The sequence below is a fragment of the Hydra vulgaris genome, chromosome 05, assembly GCF_038396675.1.
Source record: "Hydra vulgaris chromosome 05, alternate assembly HydraT2T_AEP".
In the NCBI taxonomy this organism is placed as follows: Eukaryota; Metazoa; Cnidaria; class Hydrozoa; order Anthoathecata; family Hydridae; genus Hydra; species Hydra vulgaris.
Window position 1 is genome coordinate 7,940,513 of NC_088924.1, and position 24,488 is coordinate 7,965,000.

General features: G+C 27.2%; 1 protein-coding gene across 2 annotated transcripts in view; it reads right to left on the bottom strand.

The window, feature by feature from the left end:
* Positions 1–2,598: 2,598 nt before the first annotated feature.
* LOC136071831 (cilia- and flagella-associated protein 54-like) overlaps positions 2,599–24,488 on the bottom strand; it is a 128,072-nt gene continuing 106,182 nt past the window's right edge. For both annotated transcript variants that reach the window (XM_065797279.1, XM_065797278.1), the window contains exons 43-49: positions 24,215–24,373; positions 23,833–24,100; positions 5,259–5,367; positions 4,515–5,029; positions 3,933–4,196; positions 3,075–3,277; positions 2,599–2,934 (exon numbers count right to left, since the gene is read on the bottom strand). In XM_065797279.1, coding sequence (XP_065653351.1) covers positions 2,824–2,934; positions 3,075–3,277; positions 3,933–4,196; positions 4,515–5,029; positions 5,259–5,367; positions 23,833–24,100; positions 24,215–24,373 — 1,629 coding nt within the window. In that variant the 3' untranslated portion in view covers positions 2,599–2,823. The remainder of the gene's footprint in view (positions 2,935–3,074; positions 3,278–3,932; positions 4,197–4,514; positions 5,030–5,258; positions 5,368–23,832; positions 24,101–24,214; positions 24,374–24,488) is intronic.

Genomic DNA, 24,488 nt, shown 5'->3' on the forward strand with positions numbered 1-24,488 from the left:
ATAATAAATGAAATAAAAACAACAACAATGTATTCTGAAATTTGTGTTTTCTGATAACAATAAAGAATTTAGTAGCCGAACAATGCGTTTTAAATTTCGTATATTTATAATTTGATATTTTTTTCGGGCGTATGTGGTTGGTTTTATTAAAATGTGTTAAATATTGTCTTTTTTTTTTTCTCAAGTTTTTTTGTAAAAATAAAAATTATATTTAACTAAAAATAAGAATTATTTATAAAAGTATAAAATGACTTTTAAATTAAAAATAACTAGACATACATTATTGTTAACTGTTTTACGGTTAACAATAATATGTCTTATTATTCTTAGTATCAGCAACAGTATCTACAACTAATTTGGTTTCCTAAAATGCAGAAGTTATGAACTAGGATTCAAGTGAAAAAATTCGCTGAAGAATTGAAAAACTCTTGAGCAAAAAGCCTGTTATCACTTAAGATAAAGATAATTTTTTTTTTTATCTCACACAATGTTTTAGTAAGCTTATAAATGCTGATATTATCTTGATTATTGGTTGCTTCGATTAACACTTGGTTGAGATCTTACCGTAATTAATGTTGATATACAAAACCAGTGGTTTAGTTTTTTATATCAAGTAAAAGAAAATTTAGTGGTGACATAATTACTAGAAAATAAAATCTCTTTGAATGACGTATGTATGACGTTAATTGAAGTATGATGTCAAAATCTAGACATTAATGCATTTCCCTGTGCATAAACACCTTGCTAGAACGTGTTAAAGCATTAACTTCCTTGTGTACAAACAGCTTGTTAGAGTGTGTTAAAGCAATTTTGAAGTCAAAAGAAGTCATCAAATACTAAGTGACATAACAAACAAATGTAGATATTATAAGAGTTTTATGGCTGAGTTTTTTTCGTTTTGTTTCAAACTAAATATGTATATTGATTGATAGATTTCAAACTTCATTTAATGATCTCTTAGTCTTCAGAAGTTATGGCTATGTAAAGTTTCCATCCTCCCTAAAATCAGGAGGTTACAAACTAAATATTATTATTATGCCTGAAAACTACTTATCTCAAACACCAAAGAAAGATGCCGCAATCCCTAGACAAATACAAATTGTTGTACTTGTGTATTTCTTTGTGTTGCTGCACTTTTGTATTATTTTAGAAAGTTTAAACGTGATGCAGATTTGTAATTTAAACAGAGAGTAAAAAAAAAAAAAAAAAAAAAACCTTTAAAATCTTATTAAACGTTTAAAATCCAAAAAAAAAAAAAAAAAAACGCCGAAAAAATTGAAACGTTATTTTAAAGGAAACGGGTTAAAGTTTTTTTTAAAATTTATTTTTATACTAAAATCGTTTTTGCTAATTCTTTTATTTTATAAGCTTAATAAAAGCAATCAGTAAAGCGTCAGCTGTCAAAAACAAACAAGTAAACACAATAAAAGTAATAAACTGAAACTACTGATCATAAGTATTTAAGAAAAAAATTCTACTCTTTTTTAAACGATCTGTGATTTTAGATTCAATTTAGAACTTAAAAGTCAAGAAACTACCATGATTACTGAAAAATACTATAATTAAAAAAAAAAAAAATTAAACAAAATTATTTTGTAATAAAAATAGAAAAAAACGCTACGCAATACCATTTGAAACATCACCATTTGAAACAACTATTGTAAAATATATTTATAAATCTGTTAACGAAAGACTCCTTATTTTATGAAAATAAGCGAAATATATCGCAGCAAATGTTTATTTTTTAATAAAATTAAGAGCAACAAAGTCGAAGCATTTTTTAAAGTTTGCAGATGTTTAGGTTTAAATAAAAGTAACATTTCGTTATAAACAACGGTTGTCAAGGAGGAGATTTAAAGAAACTATTATACACATTCGCGCAAAGGTTTAAGTTAAGTTATAAATAATACATGTGCATAAAAAAAGGCAAGAAAATTTATTTACTACTCCCTTTTCTTTTGCCAAAAATAAAGTTCATTTTAAAAACATTCATTTCCCCACCTAAAAAAGGTACATAAAAGTTAATAGCAAATCCCATAACTTATAAAAACAACCTTAGAAAAAATATTTTTGGAAATAAAAAAATTTGTTTAATAATATTCTATAGCATCTTTTTAAAAGAACTTTTAACTTCATAATTTAATATCTTGTTGGCGTCTAAAAAAATAAGACAAATGTAAGAGTTATTTCTATTCTCAGCTTAAATTATTAATATCATATAAGAAAAATAAAAAAAATTTAATGCCATAAGTTATGGTGAGATTACAAGTGTCTAGGTTATGCTGCATAGTTTCAGTTGTTGCAATCTAGATTTAAGCATATCACGTGGTTTTTTCATATATATATATATATATATATATATATATATATATATATATATATATATATATATATATATATATATTTGGTGGTAATTTTTAAATGAAGTGCTTTTTGTCACATTCTCTAGTATCATAAGCTATATTGTTTCCAATTTGATAATTCGCCTCATTTCTACCTAGCATTCAAGCTGCCTCAACCGATTAATAAAAAATTCAAGCTGAAGAGTGAACAAGTCAAATTTTACCTAAACAAATTTTTATAGGAAATATTTAAAAATCTCTTTAAAAAGATTTATTGTATTAATGAAGTAAACATTGAATAAAAGTAAACATCCAGTAGAAATTTTGAATAAAGAAATTCAAAAATTGAAATTCTAACAATGCTATCCTATATTAAAAAATATTATCTATGTTAAACATTTTAGATTTCCATAAGCAAATATTAACCGTAAACACATAAAAATAAAATAGTTGTTCTGATTAAATGCGCAACTAAAAGCCGTTAGAGCCAGTCCGTTAGTGAATCTGAAGCCATTATGATTCGATTACGATTCACGTTGAGAATTTTTTCAAGATCACATAAATTTTTTTGGTTGAGCAAAAGAGATAGCTCCTACATGTAAAAATAATTAAAAAAAAGAGCTTATGACACTTTTTTATAACAATAAACAGTAACAATAAAAAGTTTCATGAAATAATACAAGCTAACAAGATAACAACAAAAAGGTGTGAAGATATTATTGAAGATATTACATCATTTTTGCCTAATTCGCTCCGAAACTTGGACAATATTTGAACAAACTCTTTTCTAAGTTTTCCAAGCTCTTTATTATTTTCATCGTTTGTTTTTTGACGATGAAGTAAATTATTTCTGTTAAAATGTAATCCAGCGGTATTCAAATGCTGTAATCCAGCGGTATTCGAATGCATTAATCCAGTTGTGCTAGTAGAATCATCTAATAAGAGACAAAAATAAAATTTTAAACATTTTTTACAAAAATTATTACCAGGGTACTAGCTTTATATATAACACCAAAATTGTTAATACTTTTAAGAACATAAGATAAGATTTTTTAAGAACATGAGAGAAGATTTTTAAATAAATAAAAATCTTTTTAAAAGAAATAAAATAGAGACAGGTTACAATTTATTAAGCGATAAGGCACAAATGATAAACGATAAAGAACGAACAGATTGTCAGAAACAAAAAAATTCATCATATTTTAAAACTTTATGTCATAACTGACATGCTTTTCGAACCTGTCTTATTTGTGAAAAATTCAAAATAACATAAAAAAAGACCTGAATAATTTTTTCACAACATTAACAACAACAAACAAAAAGCAAATCAATTTTATATGGTTAAAAAGATAACTATATGTTGTTTTTTAGTCTTTGGCATTCAGAATAAAACCGCAAAACACAGCCACAGTTATGATTGCAAACTTTACAACTTTGCAATAAAATAGTGTCTGACTAAATGAATCTCAGCAGCAAACATACTAATGCATAAAATATTTTTGTTATTTAATTTTCATAGAAAACACACAAAAAAACACAACTCTTATCTATTAAATAGTCAAAAAAAAGAGAAAGAAAAAGTAATATTACCATAAAGTATGCCCATTGGTACCATACTTTTAACTAGTTGTTGATGCAATACAACTATTGACTTTATTGCAACATTTTCTAAAGACACTACTATGCTATTAGAGATTTCGCCTTGGAGCATTTCTTTCAATACCAATCCATCAATTCTTTTTTTACTTAAAGCCATTAAAAAGTAAACAAAACCATTAGCAGGAAACAAATCTGAAGAATACCAACAAATTGCTACTTCGTTGGTACTCGAAAAAATAGTGTCGTTGAAACGAGCTTAAGTATAAGGTATAAATTACTAAAAATAATGGTAACCCTGGTAAAACAAAACAAAAATTTTTAGGTGCCTTAAACAAAATTGTTATTTTTCCTTTTAATCCTCCATTAGTGTTTTTTTATGCAAATTTACATGAATTATATATTAAAAGGACATATAATAAATAATAGTGACAATATTAATAAAAAAATTATTATAAAAAGATTTAAATTACAATTTTTTGGACAAAAAATTTTTTTTCTGGTTGAATGTAATGAATAATTTTTTCACAAAACCCAAAACTTTGGGTTTAATATTACTTTATCTTAATAACATACCATTAAGATCATCTAAAACCACAGAGGAGCCAACACTTTTATGATTAATCAAGTGTTCAAAGTTTGAAATATATTTCAAAGCTGCAAAAATTGACACATTATAATAAGGATTTGCAAAGAAATATGCATGCATCGCCCGGAGTTTATAAACAGGATTAAAATAACCAGTGGGATATGCAATGTTCCGTTTTTTCTCATAAATAGATCCTAAACTGGAGTATAAAGTACTCTGACTATTTAATCGAGCAATATAATGTAAAACGTCCTTTATATAAATCATTTTTTCTCCAAAATCTTCCTTAAGGAATTCAGGAAACTCATCATGATTAGTTATAACTGAATCTACATTTCTATACAATTCTGTATTTTGCTCAAAATCAGAAATAGCAGATGCTGTGTGAATGCATAACCAACTGAAGTAATAACAAATGTGACCTGGTGGGTTTGTACTTTTGTTGTTTTTTATCTTGTAGAGAAGTGCCAAAGCAATTTCACAACAGCATTGCTGAGACATACTAAAAACAATTTTTTTTTTTGATTCAACAAACTTTACATTTTTTTTTTTGGTTAATTTTTTAAAAACAAATTAGACAGTAAAAATAAGTCTTTTTTTTTGCATAACAACAACAACAATTTTTGCATAAAATGCAATAGTAATAAACAATAATAATAATAAAAAATTAATAAAACAACAAATAATAAATAAACATCAAAATACAATAGTAATAAACAGAAATTTTATACTTAAGATCACCAGTTAGTGTGCAAGTAGTTGTAATAATATCCAAGAATGTGGCAATGCATGACATAATATCCAAGCACCCCAACTCATAAAGAAGTCTCTCAATTTTACCTAAAAAAAATAACTGTATTAAACATTGAAACCAATAATGTGAAACCACAAAAATCACCAAGACAACCACTAAACAAACTTTTTCAAAAAAAATTTTAAAAATAATTTTATGGTTAATGTTTACATATTTTTAGTTTTAATGTGGAACTGACAAAACATTATGATAAATAACATAACATTTTTTACTTAAAAATGAATTTAAAATGATTAGCTACTCAAATACACATAAATATCAACATAACTATCAACATAAATATATCAAAACATAACAACAATATCAACATCAATTTATCAAAACATAACTATCAACAAAAATAACTATCCACATAAATATCAACATAACTATCAACATAAAATTTTTTATAAAAGTTATATTTTAGTTCGTTGCATACAAAATTTACATTTTAATTGCATTCTTATTTGACAGTTAATTGTGCTTCAATCATTTAACCAAGCATGTGGACTAAACTACATTGTCTAAGTACATACATCATAGGCTAACTACATACACTATCTTATATATATATATATATATATATATATATATATATATATATATATATATATATATATATATATATATATATATATATATATATATATAAGATAATGTATGTAGTAATGACTATATATATATATATATATATATATATATATATATATATATATATATATATATATATATATATATATATATATATATATATATATATATATAAGATAATGTATGTAGTAATGACTATATATATATATATATATATATATATAAGATAATGTATGTAGTAATGACTATATATATATATATATATATATATATATATATATATATATATATATATATATATATATATATATATATATATATATATATATAAATATATATGTATCAAATTTATATATCATTTATCACCATTTTATATATCATTAAATATATATCAAATATATATATATATAAATTTTGTATATATATATACATATATGTATATGTATATGTATATATATATATATGTATATATATGTATATACATATACATATATATATATATATATATATATATATATATATATATATATATATATATATACAAAATTTGAAGTAAATTTGACTTTAGTGTTTTTATATGTAGACACTACCTGCATAAACCCTCTACAAACATCTGTTTGTACTTCAAAAACATTGTGTGCTTATTTTGTTAGATTTATTTTACAAAATAACTTACATTTTATTCTGTATTACATTGTTCAAAAATATATTTTACATTCTTTAAGATTCTTACAAAAAAAATCTCAACAAACACATTATTTCCATCAATGTTAGTTGTAGTGGTGCTTTAAAAAGTATAATTTTGTACTTATTACTAAAAAAACTATTTAACTTTAAAAACATTTTTCACATACGTTAAACTGGACCCTAGAAAATTAAACTGGATCCATTTATTATAAAATTGGTTGACAGAAGGTTTAAAAAACGGTTGACAAATGACTAAAAAAACAGTTGACAGAAGATTTAAAAAATGGTTGACAATGGCCAGAATAACATGAAGATGAGACAAACTTTGAAAGCGTTGATGTGCAAAGAAAGAAACTAGATAAAGAAAAGATTTCAGAGGATGAAGTAAAAATTACAGTAAAAAGATGCAACTTTACAACTAAGGGTTCAGAGCCATCTTCAAAGTTTTTAAAAATCGGAACCACAAGTGCCATTTTCCAACAGGCATGAAAACAAGATTCAGTGAAAACGGTTTAGAGAGCATTAAAGAACGTTCAACATTTTTGACTGACAGGAGTCATCTATAGGCAGTAGTTATCAAGGCAATTCTCTGTGTTGCTTACAAACTTTGAAAATATAAAACAAGAAATAATAAGGCCGATTTTGTTAAGAAAATTTCTATCATTTTTGTTATCATTGTTGGAAAAATATATATTTGTCAATTGTCAATTTGTCAAAGCCATACGATGTCAAAATCAATCTCTACTCATTACTTGAGCAAAAATTGGAGTTTGAATTTTTTTATCTATCGACCAATATTTTTTTCGTATGTCATTGTGTCTTTCCAAACTTTGCCAATAAGAAGTAATCCTTGCATTTTTGTTGCTAGGTGATACTGGCAAGATTTGGCTTCTTAATTTAACAATTCCCTGCTTCTTTCAATTAAGGTAACACAGTATTGCTTTAAATTTGCAATAACTTGCATGTGCATTGCAATAACTTGCAACATACTTTAAATCTGCAAAGACATTACTACTATAATTGCAATCTATTGTAAAAAAATTTTTGCTTTGAACACAGCAAATACTGCTGTATGTTGAAAAAACTCGCTGAACAAAAAAACAAGAGTATTTATACAATTAAATAAAATAACAACTACCATTAAAATTATAAATATCATAGTAGTTTCTAAATAAATATTACAGCCTCACTAAATTTAATTTATAAAAACATATTTGCGTATAATAAAAATAATGTTTTTAACAATTTATATTTGTAATAATATTCTTGCACAAAAAAACAATTCAAAAACTATATTATTTTGATGTGCTGAACCACTTATAAACATTGAAGTACATTGGAGGATGTTTATCTGCCTTGTAGTGTATAGTGTGTGTCTTTCAGTCAGGGTTTTCAAAAGAATTATATAATCTTAAATAAATCAGACAATAAATGAGAGAAAAAAATGAAAAAAATTCATCTAACCAGTGTGAAGAAAATTAATTGCAAAAAATACTTATAAAAAAAAAAAAAAAAAAAAAGAAAAAGAAAAAACAATCATGTTTTATTGTGCAAAAAAAGAGCCAATGGATATATAAGCATAAGCAGTCTTAAAAAATATCAAGCAAAATATGCTAACTAATACATATTATATTATATATATATACTTATATATATATAAGTAGACGTCGAACTGGAAGAAGAAAGAAAACTACAGCTCAAGAAGACTAAATGATATTACGAATGGCTTTGGAAAATCATTGTAAACTGTCTTTGACACTATCACATGACCTTGCAGAGGCAACTGGAGCCAATATTTCTGCACAAGCTGTTAGAAAAAGATTGCCAGAATGTGGATTGAGAGATTGCAAGGCAAGAAAAAAACCTTGGCTCTTAGAAAAAAATAAGAAAAAAAGATAAGAATGGACGTCACAAAGATTGGACATCTGCAAAATGGAGTAAAGTAATCTGGTCCAATGAATCCAACTTTGAAGTAAGTATGTTCATAACTAACTATGTTCTTTAGAAATAATGAATAAATAGATCCTTATAACTAAATTTATATAAAAATTAAATAAGCGCTAAAACTTAATGTTTTGGATTTTTTATAACCTATATATATATATATATATATACATATACATATATATATATATTTATATATATATATATAAATCTATATATATATATATATATATATATATATATAGTATATATATATATATATATATATATATATATATATATATATATATATATATTTACATATACATATATATATATATATATATATATATGTATATATGTATATTTACATATATATATATATATTTATATATATATGTATATATATATATATATATGAATTATATATATATGTATTATATATATATATATTAGGGATATGACTTTTTTGCAACCTACTAGGCCTGTATCGTAATTCAATGAACTTTTATGTAAAAAGAACGAATAGATGTTTCATTTTGACATATTTTGAAAAAAGGTCACCCCAAAACCAAAAAATCGAATTTTCAATAGGTACACTTTTGTACAGTAAATGAATATTAAAGGCTGAAGATGTTGTAAGAGTCATACTCCTGTTGTTATTTTATTTATTTATGCAACATGTACTGTGATATAACAAAAAACATTATGTGATATATAATTATACAAGTATTACAAAATTAACAGTATCAAAGCGTCTAGTACAACAATATACATAACTGTCTGTGTCTATAGGCCTACTGTGTTTAGTACATGGGTCACATGATGCTCACGTCTCATAAAGAGTCTAGCGCTTATTACTTAGAATGAATCGAAGTTGCAGTTTGTCTTTCTTTCTGCAGGAAGCATACAGGTCTTGCATCACCTTGATTGCACGTTCAGCTATCTGATTACTTCGTGGTATGTCGATGACGGATGGCTCTTTCTTCCAGTGATTTTTGAATGACTGCAATGCCTTTTTGTAAGGCTTCAATACATCAGATAAATTCTTGAAGTCATTGTCATTGTACTTTTGACTACTAAACCAATGTTCTGCCCACTCATATGAAATGAACCTGCAAACCTTCTCCAAATTCTTTCTCGCTTCAGGCATAAGAATGAACGCCAGAATGGCGAGAATGGCTCTTGAGTTCCATCTGGCATTGCTCATATTAGGAATGTTCTGAAAGTGAATCAGAGGGAAGTTTCTTTGTTCTTCATAGAACCTAAACACTCTTGTTAAATGGTACAAAAACTTCATATCGTCTCTCCACCCTGATTTATCAAGAATTTCTACAGTTCCATTCACAAACTTATCCTTCAGTTCATCATACTTATTCAACAGTTCAGACACAAATGGGTATTCAATGTTTGGAGATTTGGTATCACCCCCAAGTTCTTCGTCCATCACCAGACGGAGAATCCTGTCTAGTACGTGATGCTGACAACCGATAAATTGTGGTATTGTGACACCCTTTAATTTAAACATACGTTGCAACTTCACAACAACTCCATTTCTCTTCCCAGTATTGACGTTTGTTGTATCAGTAATGATCATCTTAATTGAATTCCACAAATTGTATTCATCAATAAGTTTGGCAATTTTTTCAGCAACAGTTTCAGCTTTGCCATCTTTTAAACGCAGTGCATCAAGTTTCACGTCAGTTCTTTCATTCTGAAGTACAACTACCTGATATTCCTTATCATCTATTCGTTTGCCGTCAAAGTGTAAGGACCACTGTTCCATTTTAAGTTGTTGTATCATTTCTTTTTTTAATTTACCTGCCTCTTTGAATATGGACTTGTAAATTGCTGATTGACTTGGAGTTGGAATATCAATACCTTGTTGTGATAATACATTGCATATTTTAGCAGCTTTCTTTGTGGAAACTCCACTTGATGTAACCATACTTACAGCAAATTTACTTTTGTAGTGCTTTCTAGTTTTTTTCTGAGTGTCCTCATCATCGTCTTTATCACCGTCGTCGTCTTCATCATCTTCACTTTTACTTTTGCAGTTTTCAGATTCAGTACCACTGTCTGTGGTAGACAGGACTTGTGATGTCGAAGGTATTGCTGTTCCAGACTGGACTTTCCTTCTCTTGGAAGGGTGAATGGTTTCTTTACTTGCCACTTGTCCTGTTGAGTACCCCACCTGTCCTTTACTTTCTTTTTGTAGGTGGTATAGACGTTTATCTTCCGAGGATAACCACTGGCCATTCACTTTCGTGATGTCAAATAATGCATTGAGAACATCATATTTTCCACGCTTGACACATTCATCATAGACCTTCAGCACCTTCATAAGCTTTGCTCTTATCACTTGATCAGACACACGTGGAAAATTCAGTTTATTGTCCCACAATTTTGTAATTTCCTTAGAAATTTGGTCTATTCGTTCTTTTCTTCCTTTAACATATGCTCCGAGAAACTGGTATCTTCCTACGATCTGCAATTGAAGTGGTATTCTGGATTTTTCATTGAGTGAATGTTCTTCTACAGCCACGCTTCCTCTTCTTCTGTGTGACTCTTGAAATCTCACCAAATTTTTAGTCCAAGTCTTCTTGTTCTTTGTTACTGTGGTATGACTTTTCTTGTGAGACATCATATAATATTGTTACGACTTTACGGATAGCTGAGCGTAAATATCCGTTTAATAAAGTCGTTTAATTAATAAAATACTTTAACTGTATAGTAATCCAATTATAGTTCCATAATCCAGTCAATGTTGATAACAGTTCGATAATCCAGTCCGTATCCTAACGATAATGCTACAACTACTTATACTTCGTACACTTACAGCGTCTTTAGTTCGCTACAGTAGTTCCTTATTAGCTCAGTTACACACAGAGTACTTCATAGAACTATTCACACTATCAACACTGAGCTCTGACAGCAGCTCGCTTATATAATTATTTAGAGCTTCCAGAATGTTCTACTAAGTTCTATAACCTTCTACAGTCTGTTACAGTCGTCTATATCACCGTGGTAACACAATGACGTCATCACATAACAATTCCAAGTATTTGCCGGCACACGGCCGTTTCGTTGCCATGGTAACGTGTGGCGTTATATTTATAAATTCATAACAAAATAATGAAATAAATAGAATTAAGCTGAGAATTAAGCTTAAGATTAAAACATCGGTCAAAAATGAATGTATAAAAATGGTAAATCAAATTTTTATTTTGGGGGTGACCTTTTTTTGTTGCAGAAAGCTATTTGGGCCTTTTTTCATGATTTTAGGTAAAAGTTCATCGATTTATGATACAGGAAACATTTTATTTGAAAAAAAATTAAAAAGTCATATCCCTAATATATATATATATATATATATATATATATATGAATATATATATATAAATATATATATATATGTATATGTATATGTATTGTATATATATATATATATATGAATATATATATATATATAAACATATATATATATATATATATATATATATATATATATATATATATATATATATATATATATATATATATATATATATATATATATATATATATATATATGTATTATATATATATATATATATATATATATATATATTTATACATATATATATATATATATATATAAATATATATATATTTATATATATATATAAATATATGTATATGTATTATATATATATATGTTTATATATATATATATATATATACATTTATATATATATATATATATATATATATATATATATATATATATATATATATATATATATATATATATATATATATATATATATATATATGAATATACATATATATGAATATAAATATATATATATATATATATGAATATATATATATATATATATATATTTTATTTATTTTATAAATCTTTATTTAAAATTAATAAGGATTACAAGTGATGAATTGTACAATTTTATCTGTCCTTTAATATTATTATTTTGCCAAGAATACAGGGGAGGAACATATTATTTATGCATTGAAAAGGATTGGGAGGATTCGGAGGTATTTTTGAATACCTCCAAATCCTTTTCAAAGAATCCGAAGGATTTGGAGGTATTTTTGAATAAAGGTTTTTTGGTAAGTAGTTGTTTTTGCGGGGTTAAGAGCATATGGGAATCTATTAGGGCTTCTGCTGTTGGTTTGAGTTAATTTAGTAGTTATAGGATGGCATGGGTCTGCAAGGATCTTTTTGAGTGTATTAATACAGATCCTGTCAAGTAACTCTTCAATGTCAAAAATAATATTGAAGCTGCTTGAATTGGTTACATTAATTCCAATAATTTGTAGGGCATTTTTATGAAAATGTTGGATCTCTCTTTTTGCAGCAGCACTGCACGAAGTGAGAATAGGAGCACTATATATCAAGTGGCTAATAGCGTAAGATTGGTAGACCTGTAAAAGGTTTGGCTGAGTGTGTCCAATTTGCTTAAGACGTTTGAGCAGATATGGTACTGATTTTATATTGTTATGAACTTTTGTCCATTGTTCATCCCAATCAATATTCTCATTGAGCATGATTCCAAGATATTTGTGGCTACTGACTATTTCAACATTTCGGGCCATTAAGTTTCATTCTATTTACCTTAGGCCAAAGAGCGACGCCATCAACAATGGATTGAGGCAGGTTGGTAGGAACTTTATCATTAATTATATAGGTCAGTATGTCATCAGCATATTTTTCGAGGATGGTTTCAGGTGGAAGATAGACGTTAATGTCAGAAATAAATAGAATGAACAGGATTGGACCTAGAACACTACCCTGAAGTACACCTGCTTCGATACATTTCCAGTCAGTGGTGTGATCATTTGTTTTAATTCTTTGTTGACGGTTAGATAAGTAAGCTGCGATCCAAGAGGTGAGCCAGCTAGGTAGAATATTCACTAACTTTAACAGTAACTTGTCATGACTGACAAGATCAAAAGCTTTTTCGAAATCAAAGAATATTGCATAAATTGATTTGTTGTTATCTTTCGCATGACTTCAGTCCTCTATAATTTGAATAATAGCGTCCATCGTACTTTGGCCTGGAAGGAAACCGAACTGTTTGAGACCTATAAGGGCTTGGTGTGATGGACAATGAATATGGTAATAATACGTTCAAAAACTTTACATAATGCAGATGTAATGGCAATTGGTCAATAGTCATTAGACAATTGTGGGTTAGAAATTTTTGGAATCAGTGTTATGTTTGCTGATTTCCATTGGTCAGGTAGGTAACTGTTTTTTATGAGGTGGTTGAATAGGATGCAGAGTGATGAGGCAATTTCAAAGCGAGCAGATTTGAGTGAAAACGGAGAGAGATCATCTAGTCCTGAGGAACCTGGTTTGAGTTTGCTGAGTTGGCTGACAATGTTATTAAAGGTAAAAATGGGGGTAGTAGGCGGATTTGCCTCTCGGTTTATGAAGTATGAGAGGCTGGGTTGTTTCTTGCCAGTCCAAACACTTTGAAAATGTTTATTTAATTGGTTCGCTAGTGTCTCAGAGATAGGGGTTGCAATTTGATCTTTATCAGCAAGACTGATTTCACGCCAAAAATCTGTTTTTCTAGTAGTGAAACGCCTGTTATAGATTCTCTTTCTTTTGGTAATTAGTTTACTAATTCGATTTGCAAGTGCTTTCCACTCTTTGTAGTACCCGGAGAAAAAGAGTTTTTGACGCTCTTTTATAAGGCCTTGAATAAGTGGTGTCATCCAAAGCTTAGGGTTAACTAGCGTTGTTAATTTTAGAGGTTGGCAGATGTCTTGGGCAGAGAGTATAGAATGATAAAAGTTGTTGCAAGCAACTTGTATTTCATGTGGTGAATCAACTAAGATTTCAATATTGGTAGATCGTATCAGTGCAACAGTGTCAGCAATTCTACCTGACCGGTAAGCAACCTTGTGGGGAACCGGGCGAGTAGATTTATAGAGATTTAGAGGAGGTTGACTAACTACAACAAGGTGATCCGAATTACCAAAACTAGGAAGGGTACTCGACACATAGCATTTAAGGGCATTACTCAAGATGATGTCAAGAATAGATGTTTTTCTGGTGGCGTGTGTATTCAGATGAATGAGTTGGTGAGAACGACAAATAAAGTCAGTAGGGCAGCTATTTAGATCCCCTGCAAGAAATATTAGTGGTTTATTGCCGATTGTGCAACGAGTTATGGCTGGTTCAATGAGTTGTGCAAGTTGATAAGATGCATTGCACTGTTCACTTTTAGACCAAACCGGGATATCGGCACATATAACTAGGCAAGAAGAGTATCCTCGGGGGAGTAATTTAGGGTACACACAAGCGATTGTTAGTTCGATTTCTTGTTTAGGCATCAAGTTAAACGAGTAGTCTGTAGTTAATTTTATTTTTTCTATTTTATCTGAGTATTTTTTGTTTATGAATATAACAGTACCACCACCCATGCGATCTTGACGTTCAGTGCTTATGCTAGTGTAATTATTATTGATTTGAGAAAGAATAATTTGCTTACCACTGGGGTTAAGCCAGGTTTCAGTTAAACAGGCAGTGTCAATGTTAGTATCTATAAGAAATTGATTAAAAATCTCAATTTTGTTACAGAGTGAGCACATATTAGTGGTGCAGATGGTTGGTAAGCGATTGGTGTTGAGATTAATGCTAGTTAGTTAGGGTGGAGCGAGAAGTAAGGGCACCGTGGATCTTGACGATTGCTCCATCGCGAATGCCCCAGTGAAAGGGTGCATCAGGGTTATCATTACGTAGTTTATCATTACGAATGTTGCGGTCTTTGCGTAGTTGGTACTCAAGTTCTCTTTCAGCAGAAGACAAGTCAGGACTGACTCTGTATGTCTTGAAATTCTTATGTGTAGCGAGTTTGCGAGAGTTTATCAGAGCTAATATTTTGTTAGTAATGTTCTTGAATTCTACAACAATAGGCCAACAATTTGATGCTTTTTTCGTGTTAAGACGCTTGGAGAAACTAACATCATCATTGGTAAGACCTATAGCATTTAGGATCTCTGTGATGCAGGGTAACGCTGATGGTGGTGTTTGGGTGACATTTGCTATGGACACTGGTTCTGGGACACCAAACATTATTATATTCTTTTCACGTTTAGCTGCTTGCTTTAGTTCGACAAGGACTTGACCAATTTGTGGCAATGAGTTTGGCTTGTTTCTGACAATATTACTCCAGGATGGCTGGTGTGGGAAGGATTGGGTGGCTGGTTGAGAGTTGATTTTGGTTTCAATAACTGCTATTTTTTGTTCAAGTTTTTTTATTTGGTTGGCTTGCAGGTTGATAGTAGCTTTCTGTTCTGAAATGATGTTAAGGAGCTCCATTATCCAGATATCGAGGTGTGCGATAGACGGTGCTAAGCTTTTAATGGCTGAGTAACCATTTGCATCAATTTTATTAACCATAATATCTTGCACAAAATGAAGGAATGTTAAATTATGTGCTTTCTTTATATTGCTGTGACAGTGGGAGGGCTACCACCCTGAATAACAGTGGATTACCTCCCAGTTGAGAAATATTTAATATATATTATACCTAATTAACACAAATACTGTAAAAAGTTTAGATGTGTTTTTTTCCATGTATATGTATATGTATTATATATATATATTTTTATATGAAATTAGATAAGTGTTTTTACTAATTTAATTTATTATATATATATATATTTATATATATATGAATATATATATATATATATGTATATTCATATATATATATATATATATATATATATATATATATATATATATATTAGATGGGATTTATATATAGATATATATAAATATATGTATATGTATGTATATATATATATATATACATGAATATACATATATATACATATATGAATATATATATATATAAATATATATATATATATATATATGAATATATATATATATAAATATATATATGTAAATGTATTATATATACATATATATAATATAATATATATATATATATATATATATATATATATATATATATATATATATATATATATATATTAGATGGGATTTATATATATATATATATATATATATATATATATATATACATACATATATATATATATATATATATATATATATATATATATATATATATATATATATATATATATATATATATATATATATATAAATATATTTATATATATATATGAATATATATATAAATATATATATATATATAAATATAAATATATGCTTATGTATTATATATATATGTTTATATATAAATATATGTGCGATGTCAATATTTCAAAAAACCAAAATGATCTTCTTCTAATAGTGCTATTAAAATTAAAATTTATCTCTCACAACTTAATAAAAAACAGCAATTTTCAAAAATAAGAATAGTTATGTCAACTATTGGCACTCCTAATTATGGAATTTCGAACAACTTAGTAAAGAAAATACAACCTGACTTAAACAAAAATCAAACACGTCTGAAAAATTCTTTCGATTTTATTAGTAAAGCAAATTTATGGGAGATTGATAAAAACGAGGTTCAAGTTTCATTTGATGTAATAAATTTGTATCCATCAATACCACTAAAAGAAGTCACTTTAATTCTTAAAGACCATTTAAATAAAGATGATTAATACAAATATTCTACTAAGCTTACTATATCTGAAACAAGACAACTCATAGAGTCTTGTTTACACTTTGTTTAGGGAAGCCATTACTAATATCCAAATTAAACCTCATTCAAATCATGACCATAAGATTTTAAACGCAATATTTAAAGGTTACGTTCACAGGGCTTATTCTACATGCAGTAATTTATATTTACATTATGAGATTAATTTCCTTATTCAAATGTTTAACGAAAATGGGTACAACATATGCCAACTTAAACAGATTGCAAACTCAATTGGAAATAAATGGTCCCTAAAAATCAACAAAATTCAATCAGACTCTCTTCACCTCCCTACTGTATCACTACAATGGATACCATCAACATCCCCGAAACTAAGGAAAATATTTCAAAAAGCTGGCTATAGAGTAGTCTTCAAATCAATCCCAAATTTAAGAACGTCAAAAAAAAAAACTAAATTGCCAAATAATAGTCAACCCGGAACTTATTTGATTGAATGCAGATGCTCAAAGAGATACTTAGGCAAAACTAAACTTCCAATTAGGATTCGAACTCAGCAACATCTAAAATGCTTAAACGAGGGGAAACATCAGTCTGCAATAGCCACCCATAATAAGTTTTGCTCACAAGAAATAAAGTGGGAAAATGTAAAAACAATTTAAAAAAAGTTGAAACAAAAAAATTTGATCAAAAACTGCGCGAAGCTCTTGAAATACAGAGGTTCCAATGTTTACCTTTACATGATGGAATTAATTTAGATAATGGACAGTTTGTGAAAACTAAATTTTGGACTCTGTTTTTTACATTTTTACATAAGCAAGAAAAAAGCCATTCAACTGCTAGCGCCAGTTAATTTTAAACTATTTATTTTTAATATTTAATTTATTTAATTAATTAATATTTAATTTATAAATATATTTAAATATTTTTAATTTTTTAATATTTATTTATATTTAACGTTACAAAAAAATTTTTGTATAAACTTTTTACAAGCTGATGATGCTGGTAACCATAATCTGGCATAAATTTCGAACATTGTATTAAGAGAATTTTTATTAATTGACGTCTTCTTACTTACGATATCAACACTAAAGATATATATATATATACACACACACACACACATTTATATGAGATTATCTTTAGATGATTATGAGATCATTAAAGTATTAATGATCTCATGATTATGTAATAAAAATATCATAAAACTTATTTATTAATTAGAAATTTTTAAACGAAACTTATAAAATTTAAATTTTTTGTAAATTATCATTTAGTAGTTTTTTTCTTTTTGATAATTAGTTTGTCAATTTTAATAAATAAACTTTAATTTTAAAGTGTTTTTGTTTAAATTAATTGTTGTTTTGGTTGGGTATACTGATAGATAAATAAATCTTTTAATCAAAGAATGTGTTGGTTGAAGCATGTGTTCTATTTTTTCTTTAAAGTGAGCTTTTTCCTAATATAATAAACACATACCGAAAAAAACACATACTGAAACTCTTTAGTGCCTGTTTAATAAGTTCTAATAAAAATAAAGATTTAAACCAATTTTTGGCATATTAATATAAATTAGCAAAAAAAAACTTGCTGGCGCTGTTGCCTGCTTTCTCATAAAAAGACAGAGTGCGGTTATAATAAAGATGGTAGACATGTTTTTGTAATATCAAAATATAAAGAAAGTGAATATTAAAAAAAGAAATGAAATACTTAAACTATAACTATCAGTTAATTATTAAGAGAGATCTTTAAAAATAATAATCTTAAAATGAAAAAAAATTTATATGAATAAACCAAACACAAAAAAGACGAAGAATCAGAACAAAATTGCAACCATACCAATCGATAGACAAAATAATGATAGTAAACAAAGCATCATATACAAATGTAACGAGTGTAATGATATAATTAAAGAAAATCATGAGTCCATCAAACACGAAGGAGTATGTGCTACATGGTCTCACAAAGAATATTCTCAGCTATCGGAAAAGGAATTTAAATTTATCTGTGCACCAGATTGTTCTGTTAACTTAAAATGGTTTTGTAACAAATGTAAAAATAATAGTACGATAAATCAAATCCCAAAGGATCTAAACAAAACCAAAATGAATGACAACAACAACAACAAATTATTAATGTATTTACTAAACGAAAATATGAAACTAAATGATGAAATAAAATCTATGTTAGTATTTAATACTAAATTACAGTGCCAAGTAAATAAACAAATAAGCGAAGTCTCTATAGAGTCAGATAACATCATACCTCCATGTCTTTCTGTTAATAAAAAAGTAAAAAAAGTAGTACATACTACCTTGGATGATGATGAAAAAAAATAAATACTTTAGTGAAATGGTTATAAGGCAAATTTCTCCAAGTACGAAAAATGATACAATCCAACTTGTAACTAATAATGCAAAAAATAAACAGTTAAAAAGTGGTGTTCATAAAATTTAGAAAAAACTCAATGGAGGTATAGTAGTGCTGTGTGAGTATCCTGAATTTATGAAAAAATTAGTTGAACATATTAATGAGGAAATAGGTGACAAAGTGGTAATACATAATTATGATAATAGTAAGAAGCTCAGAAGATTAGAGATGTCCGTAGAAATAACGAGTCTAGATTTAAATGAAAATAATAAACAACTCAAAAAGAAAATTATCAAAGTGAATAAAATCCTATTACATGTCCTACACCTGATGCTACTCTAAACATGGTTAAGAAAAAACTTATCAGAAACAAAACTAGTGAACTGATTATCTTTGACGCAGATAAAAAAACAAAAAATTACATGATGGAGAAAAGAAATTTCCGATTATCTGTGAATTGGCAGGTAGTTCATATTTGTAATCATATAAATGTCATTATTTGTTACAACTGTCAAGGCTACAGACAAATTTCAAAAAATTACAAACATGATGAACCTGTAAGTATTGTGCAAGTACCTGAAAGTATTGTGCAAGAAACCACGAGTCTTATAATTGTGATTATCAAGAGAAATTATGCATTCATTGCTGTTGGTTTAATAAAGAAAACAACAATCATGCATGTGACCACTTTGCACATCAGAGAAAATGTCCACTATTCAATGATGTAAGAGAGAAAGTTAAGTCAAGAGTTTAATAGCAACCAAATTTACCTTGAGTAAATGTGTATTGTTAAATATTAATGGTCTTATTGATAAAAAAAAGTGAAGTTTAAAAATATTCACTAGAATACAAACCTGAAGTTATTGGTTTAACTGAAACACATGTGACTGACATACTTGGATTGTGATATTAAATTTAAGTATTACACCTCCAGAAGTGTATAATCTTCTAGCACGCATACTGGGGATGTACACTTTTAATCAGAGAATATATTAAAAGTCAAGCTTGCAGAAAAAGAGGATGAATTCAGGAAACTAAATATTGATAAAATGGCTGAACAATTCATTAATAGTATTTGAGAAACTATAAACACAGTAGTACAAACAAAAATTATTTCAAATAACAATAGGAATTCTTACTATAAATGGATGAGTAATCCAAAGTTGTTGACAGCAAGTAAAAAAGCGAGTCTTGAGTGGAGTAAATTTAAAACAATGAGAAAACTTGAAGTGAACAAAGAAAGTTGTCTCAATACAGAGTTTATAAAAAATGTAGAAATATCAAAACCTACTTATTGAGAAAGTTGAAAGCAGAGTATTTTAAAACGAAAATTGATATGCTTAAAAATGACAGTATTGCCATGTGGAAGACCTTAAAAACTCTTATTGAAACTAGGTGTAAAGCCTAATTTAATATATGCAAAGATCACATTTGATGGGAATATATGGGAAGAACACATTTGATGATTTAAATGAAAAATCGATTGCTGATAAATACAATGAATTTCTCATTCAGAGTATTCTTGATATTGAAAAATTGATAAGAAAATTAAACAATTACCTGGCTGTTGCTCACATAAAGATATCACAGCATGTTAGTGGAATAAATAAATTTAAAGAAATTTCTAAATATCAATTTGACAAAATAGTAAATGACCTTAAAGATAAAAAATGTATGTGTGAGGATATGAAGGTATCAATTAAAAAAAAAGTATATCCAGTCATTGGTTCAAACTTGCTGAGAATAATTAATCTATCTTTAAAAATAGGTTTCGTACCTAAAACTTGGAAAAGATCCACTATAATACCCATACAGAAAGTGATATAACCCAAATTACCACAAGACATGAGACCACTAAATATGTTAGCAGTGTATGAAAAGGTTCTTGAATTATGTGTACATTTACAGTTATCTACTTATTTTGAAGAAAATATGCTATTTAATAAAAGTCAATTTGGCTTCCGAAAAAATCACTCTACTAGTTTATCTACTCATTTCAAAATAGAGGGAAGCAATTGATAGCGGTATGTTCATCATCACAGTTATGTTAGATGAACATACCATAAAGAGCATTTAAAACAGTCAATAGAAAGTGTTACAAAGTGGGAGGAGTAGTACTTCAATGGATTATAAGCTACTTAACAGGAAAAACTCAAAGAGTAAGAATTGGTGATCAGTTATCACTGTGAGATAGGTGTGCCCCAAGAATCAGTACTAGGGCCCCTTTTATTTCTAATATACATGAATGATATTGGCAGTGCTACCCGATATGTAAACATTAATCTATTTGCAGATGACATATTAGTCTACACTAAAGGTAAAAATTACGAAGATTTGATGATAAAGTTAAATGATGAATTGGAAGTACTTAGTGTCTGGTTTATTGAAAATTGATTGAAACTAAATGCTAGTAAACCAATGAGTATGTTGATTACAAGTTCCAAGTTAAAATATTTAAGAATCACTGAAAAAAAATCCTAACAGATATGTAAAGCTTGAAAATGAAATAGTTAAATTCAGTGATATGTAAAATACCTGGGTATTAAATATGACTGCAATTTGAATTTTTCTGAACACATTACCGATACTGCAGCTAAAATTGCTAAGATGTCTGGTTATCTTATAAGAGTTGGTAGGTATCTAGGTGGACCAAAACAATAATTTTTAATACAATTATTGCACCTCATTTTGAATACTGTGTTTCATTATTCTTTGATGCAAATGAAAATGATATTCAAATACAAAAGTTACTAATGCTACAAAAGTTGCAAAGCTATGAGAACAATTTTAAAATGTGACTGGTTCACACATAGCAATGATATGTTGTCTAGATTAAACTGGCTATCTATAAAAGACAATATTCAAATGAAAGTATTTACATTTTTACACAATACTATTCAACTACAGAAAATAAATGTCTTTCAAGTGTTTTGTATAAAAAACAATGAAGTACACCATTATTTTACAAGAAATGGAAATAATTATCACTTAAAAATCCACAACATAAAAAGCGGAAAAAAGTCTATCTTTTGCAATGGGATAAAACTGTGCAACAAAATGCCAAATAAATTTAACTTGCTTGACAGGAAGGAATTCAAGAATCAAGTCGTGAAGCTTTTGAAAGAAAAAGGATGTTTGTAAAAACAAAATGAAGTGCTATATACTATTTTTTACAATAATTTTAAATAGCTGTAAACAGTGTAAAAATAATAATAATATTTTGTTAATAACATCTTGAAAAGTACTTCCACCAAAAAAAAAAAGTAAAAAAAAAGTAAGAAAAAAAAAATCAACTTTGAATCAACATAAAGTTAATTCATTAGCCAATGAATGAAAAATAATAACCACTTATTAATAACCATTTATAATGGATTAAAATAATAACCATTTACAATGGCTTAAAATAATAACCATTTAGAATAGGTTAAAATAATAAACTTTTATAATGGCTTAAAATAATAACCATTTAGAATGGATTAAAATAATCACCATTTACAATGGCTTAAAATAATAACCATTTACAATGGGTTAAAATAATAACCATTTACAATGGTTTAAAATAATAACCTTTCATAATGGGTTAAAATAATAACCTTTCATAATGGTTTAAAATAATAAACTTTCATAATGGGTTAAAATAATAACCATTTAGAATGGTTTAAAATAATAGCCTTTCATAATGGTTTAAAATAATAACCATTTAGAATGGTTTAAAATAATAAACTTTCATAATGGCTTAAACTTTATATTGAGCTATGACAAAAATAGTTTTTAATAAATTTTTTAATTTGTTTCGTAAAAAACTTAAAAACTGAGTGTCAATAAAAATTCAGGATTTTTTATACAAAAATTTAAAAACAAACAAAATACTGTTAAACTTTTTTTTCATTAAAAAAAATAACAAACTTTTAGAGAATACTACCAATCATCTACTTTATCATTGTATTGGTTTATATACCTCTGATGGTTCAATAAACAACCCAAACCAAAAACTATTGTCAAATTAAAAAATATCTATTCATCATAAATAGTCTCTGTGATATATGATACACTCTTTGTTTGATAGAATGAAAAAATTGCAGGCATAACTAAGAACACATAGCACAATAAATATTACATTTAATATATATATATATATATTTATTGTACCACTATATATATTTACTCTACCACTATACCACTACCACATCTACCTATTAGTAAATCAAGCTCAAAATTTTCTCCACTTTTTCATCCTTTTTTTCTATCATGAATTTTTATTTCTTTTATTTATTTTTATATGAACACAAATTATTAATAGTGAAATATTATCCAATAAAAAATTACCTTTCAAAAATTTCATCTCTGTAGCCATAGTTACCTCATTTATCATAAGCACACAAAATGTTGACAAACATACAGATATTTCAGTTAGTAAACTGGATAGGATTTCTATTTTATGCACCTGATTATTTGAGTTGATAGACTTTGCTTGGAGACTTAAAGAACGAAATTTAACAGCCAAAAAAATAAAGAAAAGTTTAGAATTTGAACACTTTTGATTCAATAAAGGATACTTGAAGTTACTATCAAGTTTCAGTCCATGAAATAACATCTAAAGTATCAAATTATATACTTTGTATCATCTGTTATCATTCTTTAGAAATTTATTTAAAAATGTATAAACTAACACGTACAAGTGTCAAAACTGTATTACAAAAATACTTACTTCATTCAAAATAGAATTTTCTAACACTAAATAGGATTTCATAGAGGTATCCAAAGAAACTGAAGAATAAAATTCAGCTTGCATAGTTTCAACTTCAAAAAGAAAATATTTTATTGGTAAAGGTATTTCATGAAGTTTCACTATAAGATTTTGTATCTCCTTAAAAATAAATTGTAAAATATAAATTATATCTAGCATAACTTAATATAAAATAACTATATTTAGCATAAACTAATATAAACAAAACTTAATAGATAAATAAACTTATAAACAA